This window comes from Cornus florida, unplaced genomic scaffold (assembly GCF_030987335.1).
Source record: "Cornus florida cultivar Cherokee Brave unplaced genomic scaffold, ASM3098733v1 CherokeeBrave_3.0.0_Hap2_Chr04, whole genome shotgun sequence".
Lineage (NCBI taxonomy): Eukaryota > Viridiplantae > Streptophyta > Magnoliopsida > Cornales > Cornaceae > Cornus > Cornus florida.
In genome coordinates, this window is record NW_026775574.1 from 73,431,119 (window position 1) to 73,443,868 (window position 12,750).

At 32.6% G+C, this 12,750-nt stretch overlaps 1 protein-coding gene across 1 annotated transcript; it reads left to right on the plus strand.

Annotated features, from left to right (window-relative positions):
- Positions 1-1,875: 1,875 nt before the first annotated feature.
- LOC132302262 (uncharacterized) lies at positions 1,876-5,463 on the plus strand. The gene is made up of 3 exons (XM_059799112.1): positions 1,876-2,961; positions 4,683-4,854; positions 5,078-5,463. The coding sequence occupies exons 1-3, from the start codon at positions 2,023-2,025 to the stop codon at positions 5,236-5,238; spliced, it is 1,272 nt and encodes a 423-aa protein (XP_059655095.1). The 5' UTR covers positions 1,876-2,022; the 3' UTR covers positions 5,239-5,463.
- The last annotated feature ends 7,287 nt before the right edge of the window (positions 5,464-12,750 follow it).

Consider the following 12,750-nt stretch of genomic DNA (forward strand, 5'->3'; position numbering starts at 1 on the left):
ACAAAACAAAAATAAATACAAAAACAAAAATATACGTCAACTTGTGCTCTAAATAGTCTAATCAATTAAAAATATAAAAAAAATAATAAAAAAAGACCAATAATTCAAGAAAGTCTCTCTAATTCCTCTCGCATTGCAGACTAAGTCCAATCACTAAAAACAAAAACACAAAACCAAAAATATAAGTCAACTTTCGTGCTCCTAATTAAAAATGTGAAAAAAATAATAATAATAATAAAAGGACCAATAATTCAAGAAAGTCTCTCTCATTTCTCTCACATTGCAGACTAAGTCCAATCACTCAAAACAAAAAAAACACAAAAACAAAAATATAAGTCAACTTCCGTGCTTCATATAGTCCAATCAATTAAAAATATATAAAAAATAATAATAATAATAAAAAGGATCAATAATTCTACCATAAGCAATTTAGAAAGGCTCTCTTTCATCAGACAGTGCAGATGAAGAACAATCACTTGAAACAAAAATATAAGATAACTTTGGGTGCTCCAAATACTCCGGTCAACTAAAAAAAAAAAAAAAAAGGACCAATAATTCAAGACAGATTACAAGCAATTTAGAAAGGCTCTCTTTCCTCTGATGAAAAACAATCAATTAAAAAAGTAAAAATAAACAGTAATAAAAAGGACCAATAATTCAAGAAAGACGACAAGCAATTTAGAAAGGCTCTCTTTCCTTTGACAGTGAAGATGAAGAACAATCACTTGAAACAAAAATCGGTGAATGTAACTATGGGTTCCAGTAATTTTTCAAAAATAGAAATTAAAATTTTAAGGAAGCTTTAGTGAGGGAAACAAATCATGAAATCCATCTTATTTGACTGAATATTTTATTTTTTTTGCTAGATTATGAAATTTAATCACACTACGTTTCTCTTTCCGCTTGAAATTCACCCTTAATTTAATTAATGTTTATTTTCTTAATACTCTAAAAAAATGATTATGTTTTTATCTATTATTTCATTTTTTTTTTTTTTATGTATTTTTAGTTTTGAGAAAATCAAATTTCAAAATTATTCACTTGGGACTAGTGAGTCTAGTTTCTAGAAATTTATTAAATAAGATGACCACACTACTCTAACTATATGATTAAGCATGGCAAAATACTTTAACTAGTATCTACATTTTGTGCACATTTGGTAGATCAAGCTTATGGAAATATTACCAAACCGGGCCTCAAAGGCACTCTGTGAACCAAATGTTGACAGAAAAATAAAATTATATATTTTTCCCTTAAGTTATACGACGTCCTGGTTAGATTACTGAGCAGTGCCCAATAAAAAAGTGACAGCACATAGTTGCCTTATCCATAATACTTTAGATTACTGTACCGTCTCCAATTGCAATTGGGCTTCAGCTTAGTAGTGGTCTGTTCAGAGTGGGCTTTCCAGTCTAATTACTACTCAATTCTCTTCGAATCAAAGAAACAGAGATGGAGGAGGTGATCGACCATTTCAGCCATAGGCATTGGTTGACACTCGACCAACAGAAACGTAAAGAAGGGAATCAAATGACTTGCAATGGTTGCGAATACAAAATCTCGGGTGATTTCTATGGTTGCACAGGCTACAAATGCAAACATTACGTTTGCAAATCATGTATTGGATTGGCGCCAGAGATACGACACCCCTTTCACACGGAACATCCCCTCACTCTTCTCGTTCAATCACCTTATAAACACGAAGAATCTAGGGATCCTCATGGTCAATCTCCTCCTGATCAACCAGCTTACTGCTCTGCTTGCAGCATGAGATGTGACGGCTTCATTTTCCATTGTTCTGAATGCAAATCACGTGTTCATAAATTTGACCTGCACGTTAATTGCGCTACGCTGATGCCCACCACCACCACCAACTAGTACAAGGCAAGTGAGCAACAAACGACGCACCCTCATCCTCTGATTCCTTGTTATAGGAAGAACAAGCAGCTTGATTTTTTGTGCTCTGTGTGCAACCAACACATCAAGGGCACTATCTATGTTTGTTTAGATTGCCAAGCTATCATGGATGAATCATGTATACAACTCCCACAGCAGATCACACATCACTTGCACCCTGATTACTCTCTCACTTACACACGTTCTTATATTAGTTGCAAAGCCTGTGGGGTTTCTAAGGATCGCTTCTGCTACAGCTGTTCTGGGTGTTACTTTGGTCTGGACGTAAGGTGCGCTTCTCTAATGCCAAAAGCCATAATAGAAAACTATGATGATCAAAGTTTAGAAAACCAGCAGGTTGTTCAGGCACCATTCACCCACCCGCATGATTTGATTCCATGTGATAATACCAAAGGGATTTTTAGTTTTTCATGTTCCGCCTGTGGGCTCTTCATCGAGGGTACAATCTATGTTTGTCTTCGATGCAATTTTTTACTGCACAAATCATGCGCTGAATTGCCACTGCAGATCGAACACCCTTTTCATCCATCACATCCTCTCGTGCTCGATTATAAAAATTCCTCCGTCAATTACCAATGCAAGGCATGTAAATGTTCTGTTTTGGGCTTCAAGTACTTGTGTCGCGAGTGCGACTTTGAGATGGATGTCACATGTGCTTCGCTAACCTACTCCACTCTCAAATTTGAATTTCACAAGCACCCACTTGCTATCTTCAATGACCCTACATTTACAAAAAGAAAAGCGGATAGCTTAGTTTATTGCAACAGTTGTCGAAATTTTAAGGGTTTCCCGTTCTTCCGTTGTGTGCTATGCGATTTCAGTTTTAAGTTGTGCTGTCTTTTAATATTACCGTACACGTTTAAACACAGCAATCACCGACATTCTCTCACCCTCACATATTCTTTTATTAAAGACCATTCAGACGATGACTTTAACTCTGAATATTACTGTGACGTTTGTGAGCAAATGAGAGAGCTAAAAGAGCCAACTTATTATTGCGAGGATTGCCACTATGTTGCTCATACTGGTTGCGTGTTCCATGAGGTATGTTCCAATTCTCAACTATTATATGATACCTAGACAGCTTACTATTTGATTTGATTTGATTTCTTGTACTCCTTTTTTTTTTTTTTAAGCATACCCAAGATTGTGTTTGGAGCAACTGCATTTGGATGATTTTAAAATAGAATTTATCTATATTGTATTTGAAAATTAGCAATAATTCGTTGATTATGCATTGATTATACAATATGTCCAATTCTGTGACTAAGCCAAAGCTGAAAGGATAACAATTATAATCTCACACGGAAATCATATCAACAAAGCAAAAGATATAATTTTGATTGACATGATATCATGGATGAATCATGTATACAACTCCCACAGCAGATCACACATCACTTTCACCCTCATCATACTTTCACTCTCGAATATTCTTATTATCCTTCTCATATTTGCAAAGCCTGTGGGGTTTCTAAGGACCGCTTCTTCTACTGCTGTAAGTGGCCAGAATTTTGTTTGGAGGTAAGGTGCGTATCTCTAATGCCCAAAGCCATAATAGAAAACTATGATGATCAAAGTTTAGAAAACCACCATGTTGTTCAGGCACCATTCACCCACCCGCATGATTTGATTCCATGTGATAATACCGAAGGGATTTTTAGTTTTTCATGTTCTGCCTGTGGGCTCTGCATCGAGGGTACAGTCTATGTTTGTCTTCAAGGCCACATCCTCTCGAGCTCAATTACAAAAAGTCCTCTGTCAATTACGAATGCAAGGCATGTAAATGTTCTGTTTTGGGCTTTAAGTACTTGTGTGGCATTTGATATGGATGTCACATGTGCTTCGCTAACCTAGTCCACTCTCAAATTTGAACTTCACCACCACCCTCTTGCTATCTTCAACGACCCTACATTTACAAAAAGAAAAATGGATAGCTCAGTTAATTGCAACAGTTGTGAAATTTTTAAGGGTTTCCCGTTTTTCCATTGTGTGCCATGCGATTTCAGTCTTAAGTTGTGTTGCTTTTCAATGTTACCGCATACATTTAAACACAGCAATCACCGACATTGTCTCACCTTCACTTTTACTTTCATCAAAAATCATTCAGACCATTACTTTGACTCTGAATATTACTATGACCAATTGGCCTTTGTGAGAAAATGAGAGAGTTGCTAGAGCCAACTTATTATTGCGAGAATTGCCACTATTGCGAGAATTGCCACTATGTTGCTTATACTATTTCATTTCATATGATTTCTTGTACTCTAGTTTTGTTCTTTGCATAAATGGAATTTATCATATTAATAAATATTATTTTAAAATCTAATGAAAATTAATTGAATTACATGATAGGTGAAATTTTTACCCATATTTAGTAGACTTTGCACAAACTGTGCCCCTCTTTTAGTTTCTAAATTCCTAATGCATAAATGAGATTTCATTTCATTTTCATTTCTTTTCAAAATCCTAATCCTAAAAAGATTTGGTTCTAACAATTTTTTTTTCTTTTGCAAATTTTTTCGTGGTAGGCTTTTTCATGATTAAATTGTCAAACACTTCTACAATTTGTTTTTTATTTTTTATTTTTTTTTATTTTTTTTTATAAGAAAAAATACTTTGAAACAAGAAATTTACATTAACATCTGCAATATTACATTCATACTTCAAATGATGGTTTTCATGTGTCTATGCAAATTTTGTTTTAGTTACATTAACAATGTGCTAGCAAGAGCCAAACTCTTTAATTTTTGGTTGCTTTTCAGATTCTTCCTTTACTACGGAAAGGGTGGCCCTTGGCACCACATGAAGAGATTGCACGTGAAGAGATTGTAATGGTTCAAGCAAAGGTATATGCACTGAACATGAAAAAAAAGTCACTTTTGGATGAAATTGACCAAATATATGCAGAAGTTCATTCCATTGATGATTTTACTGGTAAGTTCTATACTTGGTCGTATTAGGATAAAGTAATCATTTTTGTTATTGGACATCGTTGTGTGATTAGTATCTAATATCATTTCTTGAGAATTATATTTAGTTAGAGGACTTGATAATAAGAATGGTGCAGGATAACAGAAACCGAGACAACAAAAGCATCAAGATATCTGAATTCTTTATTTTTATGGCGCTGATTATTGTCCTGCCCTTTTCGAACTAGGTTCAATGGATAATGAGACTGAAAGGCTTGAACAAAAAGTAGATGCAGTGACAAAGGAATTAGAGACAGTAATAACAAGGTTAATGGATGAACTTAAAGAGAGACAACCACAACATATTGGTGACTATCAAATTGGTAAGTTGTATTATACTCCCTACTAATATAAAAATTAATCATGTTTGTTGTTGAGTATGCGGGGAGTGAGTAACATCTAATATGATAATTTGGAAAAATAGATGTTGTAGGTGTTCATTTGTTATGACTGTATACATTAATAAATAATGTCAAAAATAAAAAAACTTATAACAAGAAAAACCATAATTGATTGTGCTTTTAATTTTGTCTTACGGCGACCTCATCAACTTAGACTTCACCACCGATCTTAATCAAATTTCATGTTGTCTTCCCTTGTCATTCTTTGATAATACTTCAGATTTTTCTAGAAAAATAAGGTGTCAACATAATTTTTTTTTTTCAACGTTTGGTAATGAATGAAACTTTCTCTGATCGATATAGATGACATCTTCAAATTTGTACTCCGATCAGAATAAGAATAACATCATAAATCACTCGTGTGTATGGTGTGTATGCTCTCAATGAAAAATACTGAAAAATCTCACAAAGATGGCTCTGAATTAAATCAGAATTTTGTATGCAAAAAGCCGTGAAACCCTTAAGTGAGAAAACATGTTTTTATAGAATTTTGAAAACCTAATTTAACTTGAAAGACAAGTCAATTACTTGCATGACCAATATAGTATGAGTCTATGCATGACCAACGTATGGTCGAATCTGAAAAACTTTCAAATTTTGGTGTGAAAAATAAGAAAACTTGCAAAAATCAGCTAAATTCAAGTCCGGTTCAACCTCTAAATACATAACAAAAAAATAGACAGTCTTCCTATGCACTAAAAGAAAGGCAAAAGCAAGGTCCTAAAAGATGAGTTTTGGCCCAAAATGGCTTATTTCATGGTAAATAGTAAAGCTGTGAATGTTGATTGTTGGGCTGATTCCAATTGGTAATAAGTCTCCTCAAGTTGGGCATTAAATTTCTCCATTAACTTCTTTGTTTAGTACGTACTATATGAATAGCAATATAACACAAATTATATAATTTTTTCAGTAATTCAATTTAAACAATATTTAAACTCTTGATTAATTAAAAAATAAAAATAAAAAATGGAAGGTTTGTATGATAAAGCTATTTGTGAGGGCCTTTTCAAACTAAATGTAGCTTTAGAGCTATTTAACGATGTGTCTCTTCCACTTAAATTATTTTTTTATTTTAAATTTTTTTGAAATTTCTCTTCTACTTAAATTATTGAATCTTTTGATGTGTGGCATTTTAATTATTTTTTCTTACAAAGACTAATAAATTTAGATTTAATTTCTAAAACATATATGAAAAGAATTATTTATTTGACATGTTTATGAAATCAAATATCTCAAGAAGACCATTTAAATTTTTTGAATAAATTTATGAATTAATTTCTTTCTTCCCAATCTTTACACCTATACAAATAAACATATTTTACGAATAATATCATAAATTAAACGTAATATGTTTCAAATCTAAATTATATGTAACATTTTAACTTACTTGTAACATGTATCATACATTATTTTTATGTAAATTGAATCAAAAAAAATATGAAATAAATTGAAAGCAAATTATAAACAAATTTTTAAATACTTTCAATATACGGAGTAATATTTTCTTTCTAGGTTGAATAATAGAATTCGAGTGTTCTTCATGAATGAGTGGATTAATTTATTTCTTCCAAATATTTGCACCTATACAAATAAACATATTTTACAAATAACATCAAGAATTAAACGTAATATGTTTCAAACCTAAATTATATGTAACTATCTTAACTTACTTATAACATGTAATATATATTTTTTTTATGTGACTTGTATCAGTAAAAACATGAATTAAATTCAATATCAAACAAATATATTTTAGATTGACATATAATTCATAAATTTAACATATTTTACGTTGTTATGTCATTCTAAAACATATTTGTTTGATATTGAATTTATTTTAAATTTTTATTGATACAAGTCATATAAAAATAATATATGATATATGGTACAAGTTAAGATGTAACATATATTTTAAGTTTGAAACATTTTACATTATATTAATGGCATTATTCGTAAAATATGTTTATTTGCGTAAGCGCAAAGATTTGGAAGAAAAAATTAATTCATAAACTGAACATATTTTACGTTGTTATGTCATTCTAAAATATATTTATTTGATGTTAAATTTAATTCATATTTTTACTGATACAAATACATAAAAATAATATATGCTACATTTTACAAGTAAGTTAAGATGTTACATATAATTTAGGTTTGAAACATATTACGTTTAATCTCTGCTATTATTCGTATAATATGTTTAGTTGTGTAGGTGCAAAAATTTGAAAGAAATAAATTAATCCATAAACTTAACATATTTTACGGAACCTTTGCAAATTTATTCATAGTGAATTGCGTGATCTTAAAAGTATACAAAATTTTTTATTACCTATGTAGATTATTGTACTCCTTTTTGCCTAGCATACTTGTTACTTATTATGAACCAAGGAAAGCTTTAAGCAAATTTAAACTATTCAAAGCACAAGTAGAAAATAAATTGAAGAAAAAAAAAAAAAAAAAGGAGAATAAAAATCTATTGACCAGATATACTCAATGAAGTGTGAGAGGGTTTAGCTAAGGTAAACTTGCCAAATTCCAAGAGAACTAAGTTGGAATTATTTTTAAAAAAAATTCTGTTCACTTCTCTGGTTTTGGTAGAAGATGGCTAAATTATTTCATACAAAAATGTAGCGTGCAGAAATCTATTGACCAGATATATTCTATATAGGCATGATCATGATTCATGAACCAACTTAAGAGAGTAACATATATTACTAGTATTTGTTTCAATGTCTGTACATTACATACATATATAGACAAATTTATTTAGTCTTAGAATTGGCTTATTTCTGTGGATATTTAAGAACAATAGACAAGATTTTTTGAATTAATATATTTGATAAACTAAAAAATTATAAGACAAGAAAAAAATAATAATAATAACTATAACCACTTTGAATAGTTAAAAGAATCCGACAGCCCAAAGCATTATGAGAAGACTAGAACTGCCATAAATAACCTCTAATCTTTGATACCAAACCATTACTCACCTTGATGTTTTATACTAACTTGTTATAGGAAAACGTGATGATGTTTGTTGTTGCCCATGTGAAGCGTGAGTAATATCGAAGATGATAATTTAGAAGAAATTGATGTTGTAGGTGTTTTCATGTATTTTGACCATATACTTTAATAAATAATTTCAAAAAAATAGAAAAAAAAAAATTGTAGCAAGAAAACCATAATTGATTATGCATTTAATTTTGACTTATATGACCTCCCCAACTCCGACATCACAACCTCTCTGAGTCAATCCCCTATCCTTCTTTCATAGTACTTCAGAATTTTCTAGAAAAAATAGGGTGTCAGGAGAATTTTTTGTCAAGATTTGGTAATGAATGAAACATTATATTTACTTTTATTTTTATTTGTTTATTTAAAAAAATACCCCTTATAAATATATCAGTTATGTTTTCAGGAGAAACTATAGTTTTCAATTAAATATATGGTTCCTTTAGTCACAACTGCTTAATATAGTTATAATTTAAGTTTTAAATTTGTGGATAGTGAAGAGCTTAGAATATATTCAAGCCTTAAATCTTGATGGTAACATAATAATAAGTCATAAGAGAACCATGCTTATTCAATGAAGAAAAGAGAAAAACACTTAATTATAAAATAAATAAAAAGGAGAGAAAAACTCTAAAATTTTGTCAGTCCTACTTTTAACATTAAATATTAGTATATTAATTAATTAAGAGATTCCTATGCAATAAAGTACTATAGTATTGAATTAATTGTTTTATAAAGCCATATATGTAATGCGGAATTATATTCTCGACTCGGTTGATGTTTATTAGGAAGTATACCTTCACTAGGCACAAAGTCATCTGTGACTATTCATGATGACTCTAATGAGGTTGTTGAAGAAGACTGCACTGTGAAAAGTATGAAAAAGGAAGAAGACAAAGATGTGGGCAGCTCTGATGTGATGGTTGAGGAATTCTGCAGTATGGAAAGTACGAAAAAGAATGAAAATGAAGATGCGGAAATTGATGGTACATTTTCCACCCTTTCTAGCTAGATGAAGAGATAGCGGCAATAAAAATAATGTTAGAGACGCTATCAACAAAGTTAGAGGCACTTAAGAAGAAACGTGCACATTATGTCTCACATCTCGAGCTCAAATGATAAGTCCTTGATTGGGGTTTAGTATGGAGTCACCATGCTTTGGTATTTGCCGTGACGTTAGATATGGAGGCATGTTTTCATGTTTCAGATATGGGGCAGGTTGGTAGATAAATTAATTGGAGAGAGAATTCATGTGGTTAACCCTATTCATATAGAATTAATGTAATGATGATGATGATGGTGGATGATGGTAGCCTTGTGGACCTGTAGCACCATTTGAATTGGGTATTGTCCCTTTGTGTTTTGATGCTTGTTCAAAGTTTATGTTTGAAATCAAAAGTTCGATATAATGATATATATTTTATCTTTGCCTATTTGTTTTTTGTTAATACTATTGATACAAAGATGATGTATCTTTCAAAGGCTTAAAGCTAAAACTTTGATGTGATGATCATAGGTATGATTGTGTGTTTCTTATTTTTGTCTTTTCAATTAAGGGCTTCATCTTCACAACAGAAACAAGAATATTTTTGTAATTAATTGCTTAGATTACTGCTTCCATACTAATATGCAAATTATAGGCTTTTGAGTAGAAATGAAATTCCCCTTACAGCCAAAGCTATTGTATGAAAAAAATTTGCACCATATTTTCATGGATTAAACATTTAGTTACACACCATTCCGGTGTCGCCACTCCTAGTCCATAACCACTGTACTGGTTCAACACTAGCCTTAACTACAGTTATTTTTAAACTATACACTTTATATGTAAGTAACTTGAAGTGCAAGAAAAATTATAACTACAACGCAAGCATGATTTATATCACATAATAACCTCTACCAATAATGTTGTAACATTATAGAAAATAAAATAGATGTTAAATACGTAACTTGCAACTCAGTAAAATCCTTATACTGTCATAAAATACATATTAAATACATAACTTGCAACTCAAAATAAACCAACACTGTTATGTACTCAAAATAGGCGAAGTCAATTAAATCCAATATGCGTACCAAAGTACGTAAAGAAAATGATAAAAGGTATAATAAAATCCATGCCACCCATAGCAAAACACAACTAGATTAACTGAAGGAATAGGAAGCAGTACGAGTAATTATATGAAATATATATATATATATATATATATATATATATATTCTTGGACGAGTATATGAAATAAAATGGATTGTCAAACCATCACCACTTCATTAAACACAAACCCGACAGATGGGCCATGGACATGATATACCTCTGTAGTTGGCCGTCTCCACAGAAGACCCTCGGCATTAAACCCAAACCCAAAACAATCAAGTTGGTTTCTTCAATCAAGTTGATTCCTAAGGTCTGTATCTAAGTTGCAGAGCATCCCAATAGTCCATACTAAACACTGTTCATGATTTTTCGCAATTGAAACATTCATAGATGCGTTTAAAATCAATAAACAACAACTAAGATCATGAATATATATATATATATACACACATAACTTTATTTATTTCTCTGCTATGATCCGTTTTCAACATATAAAGATTTAATTTAATTTGTAATTAACTCCCTAAAGCCATGCTACAGATGGATCGAACACGAAATCAGCGAGGATGAGTACAATGAAGACTTGCCTCTAAGAGTTTTGGATCGAAAACTCTTCACCATTCTTCTCCAATATAATTCTTAATGTCAGCGGCTTTCGGGTCGCCATTGACGCCCCGGTCCTAATTCACGCCACCAAATAATCTCCTACCTCTGCCCCTTGGTCCGGCCTCACCACCCTTCTCCTTCTTCTCTCTCTTTCTTCCTCTTTCTCTCTGTTTCTTTCGCCCTGTTTCCCGGCCCTCTGTTTCTTCTCCTTTTGTTTTTTTCATCTTTGCCTGTGTACGAGTTCTCTAAGGAACTCTACAGACCTTAACATATATATATATATATATATATATATATATGTTAACCCAACTACTGTACAGACCCACCATAACATATGAGTACCACTTTTTCATCTTTTGATCGCACAGATCATCAATCTGTGCGTAAAGATGAGATCCAGATCTTATCCTATCGATAGGATACCCTCATCTAACCGGTCAGATCAACTTAATATAAATACTCAACTCTCATCTTGATGATCACTTCCTTCGCTCTTTTCAATTTTCCTCTTCTTCTTCTCCATCTCCGGCAAGATCTACAGCACACCATCCATCCACTCTCCATCTCAAGCAACATCTACCTTCAACCCCCCCTCCCCCATCCATCTACTCTCCTCATTATGGCACGAACTAGCTCTAATCGTGGCCGTAACAGACGAGAATCCTCCACTTCTCGTCCACCCACATACGAGGCTCCACACTCACCCAACCATCAGGATCCAACTTATGATCCTGAAGCAGATATACCTCCTAGACAGAGGCGAAAACGCAATGATCCTCCAGCAGAATCTCCATCTCCATCTCCAGTCCTTGTTGTGGATTTCCTTCCAGAGGACATGGAAGAACTCTTCAATACAAAATTCCGAAACCGTGAAATAGCTTAAGGTAGAGTTTTTTATCCCACTTTTTGTATAGAAGAAAATCTTTCATTTTTTCAAAAGTTTAGGGATATGGGGTGGGATTCGTTCATCAACATTGATGATTCGTATTACCCAACTTTGCTTAAGGTCTTTTACACTCAACTCACATTTGTCAATCGCTGCTTAGCCACAAATGTCAAAGGCATCACAGTCAGCTTTACCTATCATCAATTAAATGAAATTTTGGGTATTGCTGATGAGGGGGAATGTTTTTACACTCACAAATCTTTAGTTCAAGTCCCAAATTTCATTGAAATAGAGGTTATTCAGCAGCTCTGTGAAAACCCTAACCCACAAAAACTTTTTCCCATCACCACCTCGGATCTCACATTTGAAAATAGGTTGATTCACAGAGCACTTTATTATTGTATCATTCCTAGGGGCAGTGGACGAACACACGTATCTCACTTTGACATTTTTTTGTTGTGCTGCATCTCCACTGGTAGGAAGCTCAATATAGGGTTCATCATTTTCAGTCACATTCTCCAATTCATGAAACCCACCTCTAAACCAGCCAAAATCAATCCTCCATCCCTTCTCTATGGCATGATGTTAACCCGCATTCTTAAGATTTTCAAAGTACCTCTTGACTCTGAAATTGTCACTGATGACAATCGTCTCGGTGTCAAACTTTTAAAGAAAATGGAAGCTAACAAAGACATGTAACTCTGACCATCCACCATCCCAACTCAGGATCCCATACTACCATCCCAACAGGCCAATACTTTTGGCCTTGACAACCTAGATGATCTGTTTCCTGCATCCACTACTCATCCTCCTTCACCCAACATGGCTACTGAAACCATCATGGAGCTTCTTCGAACTCAA